Below are 20,613 nucleotides of genomic sequence, written 5' to 3'. Positions count from 1 at the left end.
GCTGGAGCAGGATCAGGGCTCGGAGCAGGATCAGGGCTCGTCACCGTGTGCTTGGGTAAGACCCAGGGCGCAGCGTACGTGGGAAGGGCCAGGTGGGCGTTTCCCAGCCGTACCCAGTCCCTGGTGTGACAGATGCTACCGTCACTGCTGGAGCCATCCCTCCTCTGTGACCAGCCCGGAGCAGGTCGGGGCAGGGCCCAGGACAACATCAATACACCGTTTTTATCTAAACATTTATTCCAGGGAAACAGAGTGAAGTGTGCCAGCTGTCGGGCCAGGCAGCTGCCTGGTGGAGAAACCCAGCGCCTGGCCGGGTCCCTGCCTGCACCCCGGTCACCCACCGCAGCGGCTCTGAGCTCCTCTGCGCACCCAGTGATGCTCTTCCGAGGCCGGACTCTCGCTTAAGCCATTCACTGAACGGTGAGACCAGTCACAGGCGATCAGCTTTCCACGGCCGTATCAAAAACTGTTTAAAATGGGGAGTGGTCCCAGTGCAGCGCCGGCACAGCCCCGCTCTGCGAGGGGAGGTGCGTGCCCTGGGCAGGACCCCCTTGCCCCGTGGGCTCAACCCCATCCCCGCAGGGATGCACGGAGCACCTCGGGACCAAGGAGGGGGAGAGCAGGCAGCTGCTGCGGGCCAGGGGCAGGGTAAGGGGTGCTGGGACTCCACGGGGCTTCTCCTCCTTTCCCAGGCGGGTTTCCTGCAGAGAAACCCCATGGCAGAGCTGGCCCCTGTCTCGGGAGGGGACAGGCAGCCCTTAAGCGAGAGCCCGTCCTGAGCCCTGTCGCGTTTGCTGCAGGAGGAGCCGCCCAGTGCCCCTCGCACACACGGACCTGCGCCGGGCTCGGTGCCACTGCAGCACGGCTGCTCTGCCGCCCCTCGCCCCGCCGGCAGCTGCCAGCCCTGCTCACCTGGCTGCTAATCGCTGAGGCGCAGCGCGTGGAGGTCGGTGGCGAGGCCATCCTCCGCCGCGCTTTCGTCCTCGTAGGGGTAGCCTGTGTAGCCGCCCTCCTCCTTGCAGTACCTGAGGAACCTGCGGGCGCAGAGCGAGGGCAGCGTGAGTGGGAGGCGGCACTGGCCTCGCTGCCTGCACTGGCCTCGCTGCCTGCGTGGCGCTGGCATGGCCGGGCACCATCCGCTGGCAGCAGGGAAGGGCTCGCGAGCAGCGTGTGTGGAGGGGCCAGGCGCAGGCGGGCAAGCTGACCTCTGCCAGTGCGGGTCCTTGCTGAGCACGGCCGGGTTTCCCACCACGATCAGCAGTGCCTTGGCCCTCGTGATGGCCACGTTCAGCCTCTGAAAAGAGAACAAGAGCCAGGGCTTTACCCTGCGGCGGCGCCTCTCGGTCCCTCCCCAGCCCCACCTGGGTGCAGGCAGCTCCGGTGCGGTGCGCAGCACCCGGAGAATCTCTGCCTGCCTGTGCCGAGGGAGACGGGTCTGCTCGGGGCAGCACGGTACCTTGGGGTTCTTGAGGAAGCCCAGCTTGAAGGTCTGGTCGAGCTGGAAGTACTCACTGCAGCTGCGCACGGTGGAGATGAGGATGACGCGCCGCTCCTGGCCCTGGAACTCCTCCACGGAGCCCACCTGGGGCGGGGACAGCAGGTGAGGGGCCGGGGAGCACCCATGGGCTGGGGTGGGCCCCTCTCCCCCCACGCCCAGGACCGTACCTTCAGCAGCTTGATGTCCTGCAGTGTCCGCAGGACAGGGTCCAGGGAGGTGATGGCTTTCCGGATCTTCTCCACCTGGGGGGAGGCACGCAGCACGATCCAGCCACCACACAGCTGTCCTCGTGTGCCAGCCCCGGGGCTGCCCATCCGTCCCAGTGCCCCCTGTCCCCTGGGGAGCTCTCTGCCCGTCCCCTGCCCGCAGAGCCGTGCCCCTCACCTGCTTCCTGTAGGGAGAGATGATGCCGACCTCCTTGGGCGAGACGCTGGGGCAGCCCCCCTTGCCCCGGCTCTGCAGCAGCTTCTTGAGGTAGTGGACGAGCACCTCGATCTCAGCCGTGTTGAAGAATGAAGGGCTCGTGCCCTCTCGACAATCTTCCCCGCAAACCCCGTGGAAGATGATGGGGAAGCCCTGGGGGTGGAGAGCGTTGGGCTCTGCTCCACCTGCGGCTCGGGGCTGCCCCGGGCCCCTTCCCTGCTGCCCCCCTCACTTTTTTGGGAAGCTCATCCCAGGCGCAATACAGACTCCGGACATCGAGCTCGATGCTCTCACAGGCCTTCAGCTCGCTGTCGTAGAAGAGCTCGTTGGGGATCCTGAGGATGGCCTCGTGGGACCTGGCAGAGGCAGGACAGTGCCCAGGGCGGCTGCCGCGCGGCCCCAGCACCCTCCGGGCACCGTGTGCGGGACAGGGGGTGCGCTCCCCTCTCCCGCACCAGCCGGGCACCACGAGGTGCTGGGGAGCCGGGGTGCCCGCACGGATCCTGTGCCGAGCCGCGCTCAGCAGAGCAGCCCCGTCCCTGCCCGTCCCCACGCTGGCCCCATCCCCCACCTGTAGTTCCAGAGCAGTTTGGTGACGAACTGCGGGTCGTATCCTGCGCTCGACTTCTTGTACAGGGGGTTGTGCAGCATCAGCCTCTCCAGCAGCGAGGTGCCTGTGCCCAGCGAGACCCTGTGGCTCCCTGCAAGGCTGCTCGGCCCCCGGGCGCCGGCAGCGCTCCCACCCCTCTCCCCACTCACCCAAGCCGTGCTTGATAGCCAGCGGCGACCTCAGGATAGGGCCCAGCTGCTGGGGGTCTCCTGCCAGCACCAGCTGCCCCCCGTTGGGGTTGGTCTCCGGGTCCATGACGGTCAGGAGCCCTGGGCAGAGGGAGAGCTCAGCAGGGGACAGGGGGGTCCCTGGGCCATGCAGAGATGCTGGTCCCCAAGATGGCAGCCGGGCACCACTCACCTGCGATGGCGACCACGCTCTCCGGCTCTATCGCGTGACCGCACTCGTCGATGAAGACGTGTGAGAAAAACCCTGGAGGGAAGTTGGCCGACACCAGCCTGGGGGAGAGGTGGAGTGAGGCTGCCTTGGCATCCCTGCCCCGGCCGGCCGTCATTCCTTGCCTTTGCCCTCACCCTCCCTCATCCCCTGCCACCCATCCTCCTCCGTACCCCCTCCCTGCTGCGCCCCAGCGGGGCTGCCCTCGCCGTCCGGGTGCAAGGCAGCCCCCGGTCCACCCACTGTGGGTGGTGGGGACCCCCCCAGGTCCTCTGACCTTCCCGCGGTCACCAGCGTGGTGATGAGGATCCGGTAGCGCCGCAGGTGATCCTTGCTCGGGTACACGTAGCAGCTCTGCCCATCGTCCCAGTTACAGCAGGGCTGAAACACAAGTCTTCGGTGGGATCCTGCTCTCCCTGGGGGTGCCGACCCGGCCGTGCCGTGGGACAAAGGGACAGGGACCTACCCTGATATCGGGAGGCACCTCCTGGTAGTTCCTGGAGCTGCCGATGAGCCTGTAGATGTACCGGGGAGCGATGTCCTTGATGAGGCGCTGGCACAGCAGGTCTGAGGCGCTGCCAGAAGGGGCGCAAGCCAAGATCCGGGCATCCTCGAAGCACGTCCATACCTAGGTGGGAGGAGGGGGCGACTGCGCTGAGTCCCACGGGCCAGGGTGGGCAGCGATGCCCGGGGCTGGATCTGGCCCCTGGCCACTCACCTGCTTGATGGCTTCCACGATGGTGACTGTCTTGCCAGTCCCGGGGGGGCCGAAGATGAGGTACGGGGCTGGCCTGGACATCCCCGTCACGATGTTCGTCACGGCTCTGCACTGCTCTTCGTTCGCCTGCAGCTTGCGGTCGAACCACCTGCAGCAGCAGAAGCTGAGTGCGCCGGGTCCCCGTCCCCTCCCAGGTCCCCGTCCCCTCCCATCCCGCAGGCGCGGGGACCCACCGGGGCTGGAAGGTGCCTGGGAAGAGGGACTTGTGGCAGGAGGCGGTGGGGAAGAGGAGGCTGGACAAGCCGCGCTGCATGGCCAGGGCTGCGGCTCGGTGCTGGACCTGCAGTGGCAGCCGTCTGAAGGTGAAGGTCACGTCGAACTTCAGGTTGTTGACAAACTTCTTCTGCAGCCTGGGAAGGAGCGGTGTGAGCAGAGCACGGGGATGCTCCCCCCCGCCCTCCCTGGTCCGCACCTGGCTTTCGGCGCGTCCAAGCAAGGCTGCCAGGTCCCCGCCAGCCCAGCCGGGGCCAGACAGCACTCACTTGGAGGAGAAGCCCAGCTTGACCTTCTCCAGCTCCACACTGTGCACGTAGCCCTTGTACTGGACGAGCGGGGAGTGGTCCCGCTCGCTGCTCAGGTGGGCGAAGAGGTGGTCCCCCCTCAGCACAGACGGGCGGTTCTCGGCCACGCCGGGCACCTGTGGCAAGCGGCCGGCATGACACTGGGCACCCCGGGAGCCCCAGCACCCCTCCCGCCCCCCAGCTCCCACTACGCACGTCGAGGACCAGCAGCCCCCTGTCCTGCACCATGGGCACGTCCTGCATGTCGTAGCGCCGGATGGCCACCTCCATCTGGATCTCCTCCAGGTGCAGCAGCAGCTGGAACTTCTGCTGGTAGTTCCCAGCCTGAAGGGGGGCCTCCAGCAGCAACCTGCGGGCAGCAGAGACATCACCGTGCCCCAGGGACACCCCGGCCAAGGGGCAGCGGGTGGGAGGTGCAGGGCCGGGCAGCGTTGCGCCCACCCCGTGGCACTCACTGCATGGCAGCCCAGCGGGAGCCGGTGTTAGCGTTGGGTCCGTACAGGATCATGTCCTTGAGGCTCTTCGGGTACTGGTAGATGCCCAGAGGGATTTCCCTCTCCAGGTCATTTTTCAGGGACCTGGGCAGAGGGGACAGCGGTGCCACAGGGACTGCAGGCCTGGGCTCACCCTGCGCTGCAACCACCCACAGCCCCGGCAAGCAGAGTGTCCCCAACCCTGCCGTCACCAGCCATTGCACAGGGATGAAGAACTGTCCCAGGGTGCCGGACAGCCAGGTCCCAAGAAGCTGAGCCTTGCCCCAGCCAGAGAACAGGCCAGGGCCCTCTGTGCGGGATGGCAGGAGGTGACACTGCCACGTACCTGTCAGGGGGAATGCCGTCCTCGGTGATGACGGTGATGGGGTGCTGGAGGCTGGCCTGGTACGGCTGGAAGGGTGCCGAGGGCCCCAGGTCCTTGGCCAGCTGGCTCTCGGCGACGGCAGCGATGTGGCGCCTGATGCTGAAGGGCTTGTCTGGCTCCTTGGTGAACTCGAAGAGCAGCACAGTGTGGAAGCACCCGTTGCAGGTGGCCAGGCACCGCACCTGGATGGGGTACGTGCCGCCTGCGATGCAATGAGGCGAGAGCTGGGTCCCTCCTCTCCCCTGGCGGGGCAGGGTGCAGGGCAGGGGACGGTGCCCTACCTGGATGCAACAGCAGGGACTGGCCCTGCGTCACCCCTTGCTCGTCCGCAAAGGAGAACTCCCGGCGCTGCTGGCGTGGCTGGCACCGGCGCAGCGTCACGGCCTCCGCCCCGTGGTTCTGCACCAGGAGGGTGACCGTCTGGGGCTCGCCAGGCACCACTGGGAAGCGGATTTTCCCATTGCCCTGGTCGTGCTCCGAGACGATCTCCACCCCGTGCTTGAGCTCAGCCCTGCGGGAAGAGAGGGTCAGGCTTCCCCAGCCAGGGCTGGGGTCCCCGGGGCCGTGCTAGGGCAGGCGTGGGCAGGGTGCTGCTGCTCGTACTGCTTCTTGTCACGGCTCTGGGGCACTCGCGGAGCGGAGCCAGGCTGCTGGCCTGAGGCAGATGCGGACGCCGTCGTCTGTGCATTTGTTCTGGGTCTCCGGTACTGGTCTGCCACTACCACACGCCTCTTCTCCTGCAAGGAGCAGCCGGGATCAGTGTGGCCCCGGGGTCCTGCCAGGGTCAGGGGCTCCCATGGAGCCAGCCCCAGTGGGCGCGGGAGCCCCTGCGCAGCCCCAGCCTGGGGCCCCCCTCACCTTCTTGAAGTGCACAGACTCCCCGTGCACGTGGGCCCGCTGGGTCACCTTCAGCGCGTACAAGATGCAGGAGAAGCTGGGAATCCTTGTATCAGTCCTGCACAGACGAGAGAGAGAGGTTCTACGTGGGCTGGACCCCATCTTTGCCAATGATTAACAGCGGTGACGTTGCACAGGGGCCAGCATGACCGGTGTCAGCGGGGTGAAACAGGAAGAATGGTGCACAGCGGGCGCCCGCCGCTGCGCCCAGGCGGCTGCCGGGTGGGTCCCTGCAGCCAGGGAACATCCCAGCAGGGCTGTGGCGAGATGGTGGGGCTTGGGGGTACACAGGGCTGGCATCCAGAGAGGCAGTTTTGCCACTCACTCCATCCATAGCCCAGCGGGCCACAGGCTGCCCGGCAATGCTGCTCTGTGTCCTCCGTGCCTGGAGAGAACAGAGCCCCTGCACTTGAATTTAACTGGTCCGGGTGTCTCCAAGCTGCTCGGTAAGCACATGCTCTCTATCCCACCCAGGCAGGGAACGGAGGAGAGCACCCGAAACCCCCACCTCCCAGTGCCTCCCCAGTGCCACCCTCACACCCAGCTCCTGGCCGGAGCTGGCTTGACACACCACATGAAGCCCCAGTGATGCTGGCCACGGGCCGGCAATGGCGGCCAGGGGCCGGCAATGGTGGCCAGGTACCAGTGGTGCTGGCCAGGGGAATGGATGATGCTGGCTGGGGGGACCGTCCCAGGCGATGCTGCCCGGGTTCGGCCGAGGGCTCTCACCTGCCCCGAAACTCCTGGGTGTAGACGCTGCGCAGCGTGTCCCGCCGGCTCTCCTGCTCCCGGCCCGTGTCCCGCAGGAACTGCACGAACTGATCCCCCCACCGCCTGGCCTCCGCCACGCTGAACCGCGGCATGGCCGAGCCGAAGCAGGCTGCGCCGGACCGGGGCTGTGCCGGGCCGGGCTGTGCCGGGCTGTGCCGTGCGGGGCTGGGCTGTGCCGGGCCGGGCCGTGCCGTGCGGGGCTGGGCTGTGCCGGGCCGGGGCTGGCCCCGCAGGGAAACGAAAGCGAAAGGGGCCGTGCGCCCTGCGGGCCCGCCCGCGCGGGGCTGGGGGGGGGACGGGGCGCGGCTCCTGGCGCCGCCTCTGGCCCCGCAGCCCGGGGTCCCCGCAGCATCGGCCGGTGGGAGCAACGCCTGGCCCCGCGTCCCGCAGAGGGTCCCGGCTGCGGCGTGCCCGGGGTGGGGGGAATCGCCCCGGCTGCGAGCGGAGGGGTTGGGGCGGGGGCTGGCCCAGCCCGGCACCCCGAGGGGTGCACACCCCTTCCCCCCCGTCCCCCCCAGGGCTCCCCCAGGAGGGATGGACGCGTCCCCCCCATCGGGTGATGGTTGCAGGGCCGGGGGGGGGGGGCGAGCTGTCCGGTGTCGGGGGTCTGGGCTGGGTGGTTCCCCCCAGGCCCCCAGCCCTGGCACTGCTTGTCCCCATGGGGGGGAGCGGGGGCTGCGGGCTCGCAGCCGTGCTGCTGCCGGGGCCGGAGAGGAGCCCAGGTGCGCTGCATCGCTGCACCCAGTGGTGAGGGGATGAGCTCCGGGAGCTCTATAAAGAGGGCGGCAGCAGCAGCGAGAGCTGGTTCTTGTGTTTGTCTCTGTCTTTGGTTTCCTGCGCTTTCACCCTCCTGGGGTGGTGATCCCTGACCTGCTCCTGTAAAACAGCTCCAGACCCTGCGGCAGCTCCTGGTGCTGCTTTTGCCTTGTCTGTGGCCCGGGGACGTTGGGGTAAGTCTGCTGGTTTCCCCACCTGAGCTCAGGTGGCTTTTCCCCATGGCTGGAGGTGGCTGATAGACTGTGGTGGTGTAGGGCCCTGGGCAGGTTGTGTGAGGGCTCTGAGGCTTGAAAAATGGGAGTGTTGCCTTTGGAGAAGTTGTGTCTAAGTTGTTCTATCATGTATTGCGTGTAAAGCTGGAGCTTTAAGCTTTGATCTTGCAAACAGGTAGGAAAGTGCTTTTCTTAGTGGGCAGCTGGGTACCCTGGCTGCTGCCTGGGTGGGCAGGACCCGTCCCGCGGTGCTGGGCTGTGCTGGCTTTGCCTTTGCCAAGCTGCTCCGGCTGCTCGCTGTAATTCTTCTGGGGTCAGGCTTCCAGTTCTGCACACTTTCAGGGAGCTGGCCCAGGATATACGTTTTTCTGGAGCTGGTCTCCACTGAAGCCTCTGGTCTCCAGCAGACAATAGGTGATGGCTTTAGGGATTTGAATGCCTCTGGGCATGTGTCACCGCTGGGCTGGCACTTGCTTAGTGCCCCGTGAGGAGGTGGGAAGGGGCTGGGGCTGGGGTAGCCCAGCCAGCTGCAGAGAAGGCTGGCGGGGGAGAAGGGTGAGGAGGCAGGCAGGGAACAAGTTGGCCTAAAGGATGATTAGCTAAAGATTTGGAGAAGGACAAAGAGATAGAAACGGTTTTAAGGCTGGAACAAGCACAGTGAGGTACTTGCAGCTAGCCTGGAGTGGGGAAAGACTAGCCTTGAGGCAGATAAAAGCCCTTTGTGCGCACAGCCTTATCTTGGCCCTGCTTGAGCCTCGCATTCTTGGAATTGCTGCAGCCTTTGTCGGGATGGGACCACGGCCACAGACCACAGCACTTTAGGTGTTCATCCACATACACTTTCATCTCCCGTGGGCGCTGCGGGCGGGGAGGAACCCGTTCTACAAACGGCGGTTGGCAGCGGCACCGTCCTTGAGCAGCCCTGGGCAGCGCAGCCGGCAAATTGCCCCGCGGACCGTCCAGCTCTGCCCCGCGCAGACGCCCAGCGCCCGGGGGCTTCACCAGCCTCTACCCGGGCAGACGAGGTGAGGTGGGCGCTACAGCAAGGCGCAGGCCGTGAGCGCAGTAACCCCTCTGCTGTTTTCCCTGGGGTGAAGCGCTGCTTTAGAGCTGTGTGGCTGCTGTTCTTTTAATTGGGAAGTCCTTAGAGCTCCCGTTCCCTGCCCCACACACCGGGGTGGGAGCATCACCCGCGGGTCGGCAGGCGATGCCGTGCCTGCTCTCGGGCTGGGACCTGCAGATGGGCCTCCTTGGGAGCTAGCAGAAGCCAGACCGTGAAAGCACAGACACCAATGGTGTTAAAACAGACTGGTGTATTTCCACTGGACTGTTTGGTACACAGGATGCCTGTGGGATGAACGGTCAGTCTCCACAGCAAATACAAATAGATTTTATTTAGACAAAACTTCCCACAGAGGATAGACACGCTTATTTTGTGGTGTTACTGTGCAACACCTGTTATAGATGGTGGCCCAATAATTGACAGGAACCAGTCCAATTAATCAAATTAGTTTATTAAGCAAGCGGCAGCAAGCAAAACAGTGCTGGGCGGCCGGGGAGTCTTTGCTCCGCCAACGGCGCGCACCCACTTCCCGAAAGTAGCTGATTATATACTCTTCTGGTTCCTGTATATGTGTCAATCCTGGTATATTCTGTGTCTGAGCGACGTGTTGCTAGGGGGTCGGTCTTGTCCCGCCTCCTGGTGGTCGTGAGGCTGAAGGCTCCTCATCTTTATCGGTGTCCTTTGGGTGACTCTTTTCAGCTTATCGCACAACTTAGCTCTTCCCTTTGAAGTGTTAAAGCACACCAGATGCCTGTGATTTAGGCCTTGAGGTGTCAAAGCGCACCAGATAGCACACTGGATGCCTGTGATTTAGGTATTGAGGTGTCAAAGCGCACCAGATAGCACAGCGGATGCCTGTGATTTAAGTATGTGAAGGGTCAAAACACTGCAATTTTTCACCAGCCTTTAAGAAAGCCTGATTTGATTAACAAACATGATTTTATTTATTACACACCTGAAGTGCGGTGCACAGGCAGTCCCATCCCTGTTTTCCCAACCCCTTTGTATGTTTAAAAGTAGGAAGACAAAGCCAGTTTGAAAACCAGAACCTGCAAGAAGGCCCAGAGAGAACCAGGCGCGAACAAAGCAAAGGGAGCTCATCACAGGGAGTCGTCCTGCAGTGAATCCGTGCCCTGACCAAGAAAGGGACACACGCGCCCCTCCCGCCTCCCCTTAAGAGACACTCGTAGGACTGCTACTTCTGATCCTACAGAAACAAAAAGTAACACAGAGCAAGGATTTAGAAAGCAACAAAAAGATTAATTCCCAAATCCCCTTTAAGTATGACAAGAACCGGCCACAATTGAGACAAAATGGAAAGATATTTTTCTCTCACTTTGGTGCAAGTTTATTTATTTTGTACACAATCCATCCATACACCTGTGATACAAATTCCATGAACCTGCCACAAAGCATTAAAGCACAACATACCTATTATTCTGCAGACACTTGCATTTTCAATCACCATCCAGCCTACGTGGATCAGCAGTGATTCAACACAGGAACTTGTAGTTCTGCAAAAATGCAGATGTCTGATAACCGTACATACATGAGCGGGGGAAAGAGCAAAAATGTTCACTTTTTGGGAACATGGCTCAAATCTTCAGATTAAAAAAAAAAAATTATGTCCCTGAAAGAGCTGGCTGTGTGGAGATTTCTGTAAAGAATCTTGTAAACTCACTTCATATAGTAAAATCTAAACCTGCAGCCTTTTTGCTTTGTGGAGGTCAGTAACAAGGATACACGAGGACTTGCTGTCTTTCGCATTTATTACACCTTGCAGCATAGCGCCCGGAGCTGTTGGCAGATCTGACAGACTTACTGGAGTACCTGGAGTGCTGTAGAGGGGTGAAGGGAATGCTCTGCACCCTCAGCTCTATTTATTATAGGGCTTTTCCAGCTAGGAAGTTTTCCAACCAGTACAATCAGTGATTGAAAACAGCTATACTTCTGAACCATGAACATGGCTTAATTAAAACGACCGATCAGTAAATGCAGTCACAATAGGAAGTTTATGCGGCAGGAAACACAAAACACAAAGACAACGCTATTTGTTCCACAGTTCTCTTTGAGGCTAGAAAACCTGTTAACTTTGAAAGCCCTAGAAAAATGCTGCACTGGTTTAGAAACCATCTACTTGGCAGAGGACCACATTTGTTTTTTGCACACAAACATTTCATAAATCTCCTTATTTCTGCATTAAGCATTCTGCATTTCTTTTCCAATCTTGTAGCTGAGGATTTTGTTCCAGTCGATCTTGGTGCGGGTGACGGGCAGCTGCCGGCGCAAGGCTTTGAAAGTGGTGTCCGACATGGTCTGGTAGTTCTCGCTGATCGCTGTCTGCAATGGCAGGGAGCTTCGGTTACGGCAGTAATAAGACACTCTAGAAAGTGCGAGGTGGCGTTAAAGCCACAAAACCCCTTCTCCAAGGCAAAGGCACACTAGTAACTAATTTAATAACGTGGTCACCAGTGTGTGTGTGCAAGTAAAAGGGCTTCTATTAAAATCCCCTGTGAATGTAGCAGCGTCTCCTTAAGCGTTTCACTGACGCAGCGGTGCCCAGTCTCCTTGCACGGGCTGGGACAGTGTCAAAAGCTGTCACACACGTTTCCTCTTCAGGATTTTTAACTGTCACAGAGGAAAACGTTTAGACTCACCCACTCCCCTTCCGTGCTTGTTCCAGGCATCATTTGTAACCCTTTAAAATAACTATACAGTAAACCCGATTATTAATTACACATAGCTTTACGACTATATTCTTTAAGCAAATGCTACTGCCCTTTTCGAAGTAATTCTTACGGTCAATACTAGACTCAGCCAGAAACAGAATTAGAGGCCAATTTTCCATGTTTCCATTCACTGTAAATGGAGACTGCTATGATTCCACCGTATTTATTTAACAACCACTAATCTTACCTGGTACTCATTTTCTGCATTTTCTATTATCTTAATAAATTCCTTAGCCGTCTGGACATCGCTCTGCAAAGGGGAAAAAGAAATGTTTATATGTTTAAGAGCAACTTACAAAAGTTATACAATAGATTTCTTCTCAAATGGTAGGCTGAGTACAGATGCAGTGGACAACAGCAGCTTCTGCCTCATGCCTGTAGCTGGGTTCCTTTCTAGGGATATCTCGGCGAGGGTCAGGACAGAGGAACGTCCTGGCTAGGGCTTGCGCTCCGAACCAAAACAGGGCTGCACCCTAGTGAGCAGAAGGCAAGTAGAGCTTCGTGGTGTAGGTTAGGGATTTGGCGACTGTTGCTCCCTCTACTGTACTGCAGGACTTGTTTTCCCTTGGTACACCGCTCTTACTGCCCATTGCCCGTGCACATAGGTAGAAAAGCATATTCTGCCCTCTTAAACTGAAACTCCTAAGATAAGCTTTCCAATAGAGACTGTACTTTCTAATACGGTCTCGCTTTAAGCAATTGAGAATCTGGGTTTCCCATGTGACTCTAAACACTGTAACTACCACTGACGAGTCGCCCTAAAATCACACTACTCTAAAGTCAAGAGAACGCAGTCATGGAGGTGTACGCTTCATGAGACGTTTAAGGAATAAAATAGTTGCTTTATCATAAAAAGATCTTTTAGCATACTTACTGAAACCTGTACAGAGTCCTGGATATCTTTATGACTAACCAGTTGAACATTGCCATCTTCATAATAATGCACCTGAACAAAGAGACAAATTGCAGGTTATCATTAACACTCATTTCATAATCCCTAGAGCCCCCAAATGCTATCAGAATGGCACAACAGCATCGTTGTGCCAGTCTTCTCTGCTTACGTGGAGACTAAAAGCAGGATGGATTTTCTAAAAGGTTTCATTCTTTGTCAAGACTGTTCAAGATTATGTTAATGCAGTAAACGCCTAGAGTTGAAATAAGAGCAATTATAAAAGAATTCATGAAATAGGTTTTAGCCCTATAAAGTGAAGCAGACGTGGAGGCAAATAGGGTAATGCTAGATAATAAGCCACAGGCCAGACTGTAGACTATGCCTGAAACACTAGTTTTAGCAATGAGTTTCTTGAATTGTATAGTTTAATATCATCTTGACTTGAGAAGAACATCTCGGCTGTATTTCAGCATCTCATTCTGAGTTGAATGCATTAGTGTAAGAGAAGCAGAATGCAGCTTCTCCTGTTATTGCCAGAAAAAGTAACTCACCTGGATTTTGAGCACTGCAGCCACTTGAGCTGTTGGTGGTGTGATGGTAAACTTCCATTCTGATCTCCAGCGACCGTTCCTAAAAACAATCAAAGCTTGAAAACTGTATTTTCAAAAAGCTCTAACAACAAAAAGAACCAAATTAACAAAAGGAGGTTGTTTCTGCTTTTGTCTTATGACCAATATTACAGTCCTTTACGTGGCATTGAATCCAATTTCGGGAGCGCAGCTGAATACAACGCAGTTTCAGTACAGGCTAGCTGCAGTGGACTCGTATTCTGGCACGTGTAAGGGAGTATCTAACTCCACTAACGCCCTCCTCTCCGGGTAGGTCACTGAGCCACACACCCAGGGGGGTGCAAGGAAAAGAGACTACAGAATGAGAAGCAGAGCTTCTGGGGAAGCCCAAGACTGCTTGCCCTTCAGACTGTGTCAGAAGACATAGAGCATGGGTTGGTTTGAGGACTAGTAAAGGAAGAAAATAGACTATGTTGAAATGGTCTTACCAGAAGTTTTTGGGCTGGAACTGGTGGCTCTCAATACAGGCAATAATTGTCTGCTGCCCATCTATAGATTTACCATAAACCTGTATTTAGAAAAAGAGTTAAAAAGGCCCAGAACTCAGGAAAGCCATTCTAAATTTCTGTTCTTGGCAGCATTGTGGAGGCTTGCTATTGTGGTATCTCACTGGGACATGTACCACTAATTACATTGTCCAACACCTCCACTTGCACAAATGTGCAAATAATGCCTCTTTTTTATTAACGGCAGGTGTTAAGGTGCTTGACAGTCAGGACTATGAAGAAAAAAAACCTCTAAGACATCTTTACCCCTGTGTGCATGCCAAGCTATTTCCCCCCTCTTTGGAACGTGTGATTCCAAAGTTAGCAGAACTGCTAGTGAGGATGGAGAACTCCAACAGCACTGCCCAGCACCAAGTTGGCTCACGGGACTGACTGACATGGAGCAACGAACTGTAGTGAAACAATTGGATACTCAACAGTACAGAAGCCATTGGGGTAATGATCTTTCACATAAGCTCTCAATGCACTGTCGCAGGCATCTCTCCATTGTTTTAAAGCTGATTCTGTGTCCTCAGGCTGGGGGTCACTCGCTTCTTTCCTTAAATGATCAAACTTAAAAGAAAGTTTGTTTCTCGGGTCTAAAAATCTGCCATTGCCCAGATCACCATGTTCCGTGATTAAGACCTGCAAAAGAAGTTGAAACGAAGATACACTTATGCTGCTGTAAATGTGTCGTTTTGCGTTTTCCCTGACTAATTGAAGAGATATCAATGTTTCAATAGATTCTTTCATTGAGCTATAATATCCATAAATAAACAAGGATTGTCAGTAATCATTTCAACCACGAGTAGATGTAGCGAGGCCAAGTACTATAACTTTCCCTTGTCAAAGCTATTTCTATGGACAGCCCTCTTCAAACTACCTGCCTCCCATGAACATATGTGGGACACCAGGGACGCGAGGTCAGTGCTCGGCTCAGAACAGACGGTCAGGCCAGCTCTCCATCTGCTGTAGGACTTGCTGCTTGTTCTCAAAAAAATTATTCTTTTGCTGGCATAGACTGGATCGGTACAATCAATGACACAATATGTTTTCAGAGTAACTGGGAACGGATTAAAAATGCAGAAAATAAAAAAAATCACCTATTAAGAGTCTACTACCAGTTGTCAGCAAGAACTGTAAGCTGGCAGCAATATAAGGAGTTGCAAGTGAGCTTTAAATACACAGTAATCTTTACTCATTCATACTCTAAGAAGAACTCCAGTTACTACAGCATGGAGGAGCTTTACTCAAGGAACAACGAATTAGAGTTACTAGGCAGTATCAGACAATACTTTAAGAGAACATTTCACCTATGCTACTTCTATAAAAATGCAAGTTTGGTGATATAATGGTGTATGGGGAAAGGAGGAGCGGTGATAACTTCTGAGTAGAACAAAACTAGTCAAGATCTCAAAGAAACAACATATTTATTGTTTTTGCACAGTGTAGTAATACAAACCTCAAGTGTAACAAGTTTTCTCTTACCTGATCATCATACCCTTCTATCTTCACCGGAGTGAACTGGTCCATGTTATACTGTGCAAATGCACTGTTAAGAATTAAAATAACATGAACTTTAGCTGTATGTGCATATTTATTTTGACTCAAGAATAAGTACATGGTGTGATTTACATTACAGAAAATTTCAACTCAATTTGGCAAATAATACACATGAGCAGTCTTAAAGGATTTTTCAATACCTTTTACTGATGATAGCTATAAAAACCCAGGTCTAACGCCAGGTTTATTTAGTGATGATTAGGAAAGTACAGAGTTCAAAAGCAGAACAGCAGGCAGCCTGGGGGAATATGAGCAAGCCAAGGCAAAACAGGAACACCACAGCCACAATTTAGACAGCAGCAAGGTAAACAAATTAGCAGACTAATATTTACAACAATTTTCTTATGTGAAGACCTGCTGAGTGACATGTCACCTAGCTTGAAGTAAAACCTTAATATCAAAAAGCTTGTATGCATAACCTTTAAGCACCTTCTAATGAGTCAATGCAAGTAAAGGAGATATTTTGAAAGCTTTTTTTTTCGAGGGCAGTCCTTTTTCTAAACTTCGGCTAAGGATTACTCAGTATTTCAGGCCTCCCTTGCTTTACACATCATGCTTCAACAAGATCAGACATTCCTGCTGCTGCAGAGTTAAACCTTCTGTCAGAGTGCCTTCCTGTCAGTTTTATATGGCCTCTACAGCACAAATTCCAATTTAGGGCTTTTAAAAAGAATAATCCATGCCTTTTGTTATGTATTTTCTTAGGGAGATTAGGAATTGCAGAAGATTGCTCTCAATACAACAAACGTTTTTCTTTGTTGCAGAATTTTGGGTGTAAGAAAACACACGCATCTCTGATGGTAATCTGACATGTGTTTGAAATACTAGTACTTACTGTGCTGCTCCTTCCCTGAGAAGATTGTCATTGTTGAGCAATAACCGGACATCTGGAGAAGAGAGAGTTCAGGTAGGTTACTGGATGTTTTTGATCAAATGTTTCTCTTTATGCATTTCAATTTCAAGTGTACAAATGCAAACATTAAAATGATTAAATCACTTCATTAAGCACATGTAGTCACAGAATGACAGCACGCTTTTCCCTCACCACTTCTTAACCTTACAAGCAGTATATCATGGCACAGCCTTAGACTCTTATAATAGATGAAATGTGAAGAAAACACCACCTATCATTTTTCCTTATTTACTTACCATTGAATACTTCATTAAATTCTCCAGGGGGTGCATGAGTGATGAATTTTGCAGCTATACGCACCTACAATAAAGGAGAAAAGTCATTAAACTAAAGACAGAAGATAATTTACTGAGTTCATACACACTGCGACTGACGCTGAAGCAATTCACCAACAAAATCAACTCAGACAGTGATGGGAAGTGCCAGATTTAGGGAGAAATCTAGACATGCATTGTCAAAATGGAAACAGTCAGTCTCTAAGACCAGATTTTTTTCAATGTAACCGAGCAGAGGAATTCCAAATGCACTCAGGAAGAAATGCAAACTTCACAGGGCGCCTGCAAAAATGGGAACTGTTCAACCTGCACAGTACTAACCTATTTAAAGAATAGGAATGCTGGCTAGCCACTCTTCTTGGGGACATTCCTAAACAATGTTTTTTTCCTGATCCTTGCTAGTAAGCAGAAACCTAAATGCCAAGGTATAGAGGGAGTAAGAAAACACTGCAGTAAAAGAAACACTAACTAGGTGGTAACCTACAGCACAACCACACAGCTAAGGTGTGTCTGACACGCAGCGCGATTCCTGTGATGCAACTTGTTTGCTGCTGATGACTGGCTGAAGGAGACGCCGCTCCCTCACAGCAAACAGCGTCTGAAGGATGAAAGGTTGATCCCTCTAGAAATGGAGCAGTAAATCAATTACGTCAACATCCGTGGGACTGCTTCCAGAGTTAATTAAGCCTCGTGGACTTGGAAAAGCCACTGATGTGCTCAGAGTGATGAAAGTGGTAGGGAGAAGTAAAAAGCTGGGAACTGACAGAAATGGGGGAGGTTATGGAAAGTGCCAAAATGAACTCGAGAGGTCAGACGGAGCCTCCAAATGAAACCATCCATATTTCAGCAGGTGATTTTTCATTTTTTATTTTCTTGATCGTCTTCTGATGCTGCCCTGGTCACTTCTAATGCTGAGCAGCAGGCACACCACCTGTGCCATTCTGTGGCACGTCACTCCTCTTATCTTGAAGTACTGTATTATTGGAAACTGCACTGTAGTCCAGACACGAACTGTCACAGTAGTGGAAGAATTAAGGCATGTGGAACTGTGAGTGAAACAAAAAATAACTGAAAGGCCAACTGTAAGGAAAATACCTGATTATCTGCAAGCTTTGAAGCTGGAAAAGGAAAAACCCATTCTCTTCTAAACAGTAACAACACTGCACTGTGTTCTGAAATGCAACATACATGTCTTGCATTGTTAGAATTTAGGTGGTCGAGGTATTGATTCTGTTGAAACTAGTAAGACTTTATGGTTTTCATAATCAAATCCTTTATGTTTTTTACAGGACCACAGGGAATAGAATCATCTTGGAAGACTTGAAAGAGGAAATGTCACAAAATTAAACCTCTCCCTTAGAATAATAAAAATGTCACAGTTCTTCCAATAAGCACAGCTAACAAAGCTGTGCAATAAGCCTTTCTTGCTCAACTAGACATTTATTGAAGATGACTGCAGAACAGTGCTCATTACAACTCTGATTACTTTTTCTACTCTTCATTTTGAACAGTAAAACAAAGGAACGTGCATACAGTCAACTACTTCAGCTGAATTATTGCCAGAGCTGGAAATAACTTGCTTCTCTCAACAGCCTTGCCTGTTTTAATTAGAAATTATTGTTTGTATTGTTTGTCACATAATGATTTAAAGCAAGCCATGAAAGGAAATAAACACCTTCCCAAACAAAGGGTATATTCCTTATTCCAACAGTATCAAGTAACAACTCTGCCTTAACTGGATTGAGCTTCAGATAAAAATAGATCATTTTCCAAATTAGCATCTATTTCAAAGAATATATATACATTCTTTATGCTTTAAGTAATTATACAACATAACTGAAAAACTAAAAAGTTGGTCACTCATGTAGTTGACACAATACAGAATGTCAAACTGTTTTCTCCTAATTTTCCGCTTTTAGATGAGGCTGGTATGTACAGCAATGCTAAACACATAGCTCTTCCCGTTTAAAAATGTTCACTGTAATTAGGACACATTGCTGCTATAATCTTGTCAATTTTGCTACAAGAAACTTGGCTGGTGATGAAGATAACCTAGCAGTAAAGAGGGACACTGCTGCTTTATATCCTCTGTGGACTTTGCCGACAGCCAGCTCTACGTGGCTGAAAGACTTCTGAAATGACAGCATGTGCTTTTCCAAGAAAGCACAAATGTAAGCGCTAGTACAGGCACATCAGACCATGCTAAAGCGCTTACAAATATGGACCATTTCATGCCGTGATGCCTTTCAGTGGGAGGACTGCACTAGAACATATCCTGCAAATTAACTGAACAGATGAACAGATTCCCTTTTGTAAGGTGCTTCAACATATGAGAAAATAAGGCCCCTAAAAAGCCATAAAATGTAGTATCTCATAAATTTATGCAACAATGTTGTGTCTGCAGAATTGTACTGTACATGAAACCCTCGTAAAAGGGATGACTGTTTTAATAGGTTGACTTTTAGATTAACAGATTCTCATAAACAGATCCTTGTGAAAAAAACAAATATTACTGGAGAGATTTTTACAGTCTTCCACTTGGAAGGATGAACAAAATTAAGTCAACACAGAATGGACTCTGCATTTCAATCAAGCGTTATCACAAAACCAGCAATAAATAAAGCAAACACTGCAAGTGAAAAGTGCTCACTTCTGGAGCAATAGAACACAAAGCATTTAAGTCAAACTGTTGAAATCAGGAGTGGAGTGCAGGAAACAGGCTGCGGAGTAATTCTAAATGTCAAGCATTTGAACCGCTGTTTTAGAGTTGACTTGTTTCAAAGTGGTGTCGGCCCAGCGGCAGGATGTTCATTTGCAGAAGCACAAAAATAAGACATTCTGCAACCTGCCCTACTTCCTGGCCATCGCTGCCATTTCAGGTAGCTCGCAGCACGCCAGCAAAACCAACTTCCCCTTTCTCAAATGGGGAAAGCAGCTGAGAGGGAAGCTGCTCCGCCATTAGTTTAAGCTGTCAAAACAGCAGCAGAATGAACTGAAGCAGACAACAGGGTAGACCTTACACCAAAATGAATCCCTGAGCTTACCTAAAATATGCCTATAGAGGATAAAACCGTGAGGCTTGGGGGGAGGTGGAATGAATTAATTTTGTTGCTCTATTGATTTGTTTCTTTGCTTTATTTTAAAGCACTGGTAAACTCACACTTAAAATGAAACATATGCACAAAAGTTCTAGGCCTATTCTGAATTCTGTCCTGGAGTACTCGTTTCAAACGATGCTCATGTGATCTAAAATATTAACTAAAGGATGAATTGCACCTTTAAAGCTGCATCTGCTTGTTTCACAATGAATGTCATTGTAATGAGGCTGAAATTGTCAGTTTAAGAGACAAATGAAAGCAGGAACCAAATTCTAGGATCCTTGAAGATCTATGAGCCTTAATGCCCCACTCCCTAACATTCAAGAACAAAGCAAAAAGCTACATGTCGTATTTTTACGATGTAAGGAGGAGTAGCGGTGGATTTTTAAACTATCATTTGTAGGTAACTAGTGATTATTAACTACCTGTTAATTTGTTACATGAAACTCAGTGCTGCTTGTAAGACTGTCATTTTTTCCACATTCCTACACAAAAGGAACAATCTGTTCATTTTGCCATTTCCTAAAATAAATATTGCTCTATTTGCTCCTACTTAGTCGGAGGATCCACATCAAAGTTACTGTCAGCGGCTGCGGCAAGCAGATAACGTGGAAACATGCTCTGAAGGAGTTTTGGAACCGAGCAGGTTTCACGGCATCTTGTAAAGCCGCCGCTAACTTTGCTGTCTTGGGAAAAGAAAGCCGAAAAATATATTTCCATGCAGAATATATATTTTCATGCACCAAGACGCGCCAAGGCGCCTCAGCGGCACCCAGGCAGTCAGGAAATGGAAATGCAAAGCACTGCCCTGATAAATAACCGCTGATCCCGGCCGGCCTCTCACCCGGGCAGCGGCGGCCCGGCCGGCCTCGGGGCCCGCCCGCCCGGAGGCAGCGGGAGACCGGCCCGCCGGCACTGGGCGAGCCTCCCCGCAGGCTGCCCTCCCGCGAGGGCGGCGATGCCGGCCCAGCGCGGCAGAGCGGCCCCCTCCCTACCTTCTCTTCATCCGACACCCGGTCCTCGAAGTCAGCCATTTTGGCAGCTCTGGGCCCGGCCCAGCCCCGCGCGGAGGATGCCGGGAGCGGCGACGGGGCGGTGCCGCCGGGCTGCGCCGGAAGCGCGGCCAGCGCCTTGTTGGTTGTGGGCAGACGCCGTGCGGCGGCCATCGTAGGAACGGGCGGGCTGAGCCAGGGCTGGCCGCAGCGGCTGGCGGGGGCCTTCAGGG

The 20,613-nt window shown here is 53.0% G+C and overlaps 2 protein-coding genes and 1 long non-coding RNA gene across 4 annotated transcripts; 1 reads left to right on the top strand and 2 right to left on the bottom strand.

Moving 5' to 3' along the window:
- Positions 1-265: 265 nt before the first annotated feature.
- Positions 266-6,970, bottom strand: MOV10 (Mov10 RISC complex RNA helicase). Of its 2 annotated transcripts, none has more exons than XM_054181024.1 (22): positions 6,711-6,970; positions 5,943-6,039; positions 5,688-5,821; positions 5,366-5,595; positions 5,046-5,286; positions 4,682-4,804; positions 4,422-4,575; positions 4,188-4,342; positions 3,879-4,055; positions 3,646-3,793; positions 3,394-3,555; positions 3,205-3,308; positions 2,892-2,989; positions 2,681-2,800; positions 2,493-2,595; positions 2,154-2,277; positions 1,883-2,074; positions 1,666-1,740; positions 1,457-1,582; positions 1,206-1,294; positions 913-1,034; positions 266-701 (listed from the first exon to the last, which is right to left on the bottom strand). In XM_054181024.1, exons 1-21 carry the CDS (start codon positions 6,842-6,844, stop codon positions 920-922), a joined length of 2,901 nt encoding a protein of 966 aa, XP_054036999.1. In that variant the 5' UTR covers positions 6,845-6,970; the 3' UTR covers positions 266-701; positions 913-919. The 2 variants fall into 2 exon arrangements, with proteins under 2 accessions (XP_054036999.1, XP_054037000.1); XM_054181025.1 differs by having other exon boundaries at positions 266-466.
- Positions 6,971-7,104: 134 nt separating this feature from the next.
- LOC128900205 (uncharacterized) lies at positions 7,105-18,091 on the top strand. The gene is made up of 3 exons (XR_008463229.1): positions 7,105-7,702; positions 15,867-16,009; positions 17,580-18,091. It is a non-coding gene; the product is annotated as an uncharacterized LOC128900205 (long non-coding RNA).
- Positions 10,129-20,480, bottom strand: CAPZA1 (capping actin protein of muscle Z-line subunit alpha 1). The gene is made up of 10 exons (XM_054181032.1): positions 20,384-20,480; positions 16,252-16,315; positions 15,938-15,989; positions 15,028-15,091; positions 13,978-14,184; positions 13,483-13,562; positions 12,977-13,055; positions 12,408-12,479; positions 11,721-11,783; positions 10,129-11,144 (listed from the first exon to the last, which is right to left on the bottom strand). Exons 1-10 carry the CDS (start codon positions 20,420-20,422, stop codon positions 11,004-11,006), a joined length of 861 nt encoding a protein of 286 aa, XP_054037007.1. The 5' UTR covers positions 20,423-20,480; the 3' UTR covers positions 10,129-11,003.
- Positions 20,481-20,613: the final 133 nt, after the last annotated feature.

The sequence above is a fragment of the Rissa tridactyla genome, chromosome 21, assembly GCF_028500815.1.
Source record: "Rissa tridactyla isolate bRisTri1 chromosome 21, bRisTri1.patW.cur.20221130, whole genome shotgun sequence".
Taxonomy (NCBI): Eukaryota; Metazoa; Chordata; class Aves; order Charadriiformes; family Laridae; genus Rissa; species Rissa tridactyla.
Note: the sequence above shows the minus strand (reverse complement) of the source record. Positions and strands in the feature narration are given on the sequence as shown.

Bases quoted from the DNA above. Each gene is read 5' to 3' on its own strand.
- MOV10 (XM_054181024.1), bottom strand. From the start codon at position 6,844: ATGCCGCGGTTCAGCGTGGCGGAGGCCAGGCGGTGGGGGGATCAGTTC. The intron at 3,794-3,878 runs GTGGGTCCCCGC...CTGCTGCTGCAG, and splicing joins CCAGGCACCTTCCAGCCCCG to GTGGTTCGACCGCAAGCTGC. The intron at 3,556-3,645 runs GTGAGTGGCCAG...CCTCCCACCTAG, and splicing joins TCGTGGAAGCCATCAAGCAG to GTATGGACGTGCTTCGAGGA.
- CAPZA1 (XM_054181032.1), bottom strand. From the start codon at position 20,422: ATGGCTGACTTCGAGGACCGGGTGTCGGATGAAGAGAAG. The intron at 15,092-15,937 runs GTAAGTACTAGT...AATTCTTAACAG, and splicing joins CTCAGGGAAGGAGCAGCACA to TGCATTTGCACAGTATAACA. The intron at 12,480-12,976 runs GTGAGTTACTTT...CTCTTTGTTCAG, and splicing joins CTGCAGTGCTCAAAATCCAG to GTGCATTATTATGAAGATGG.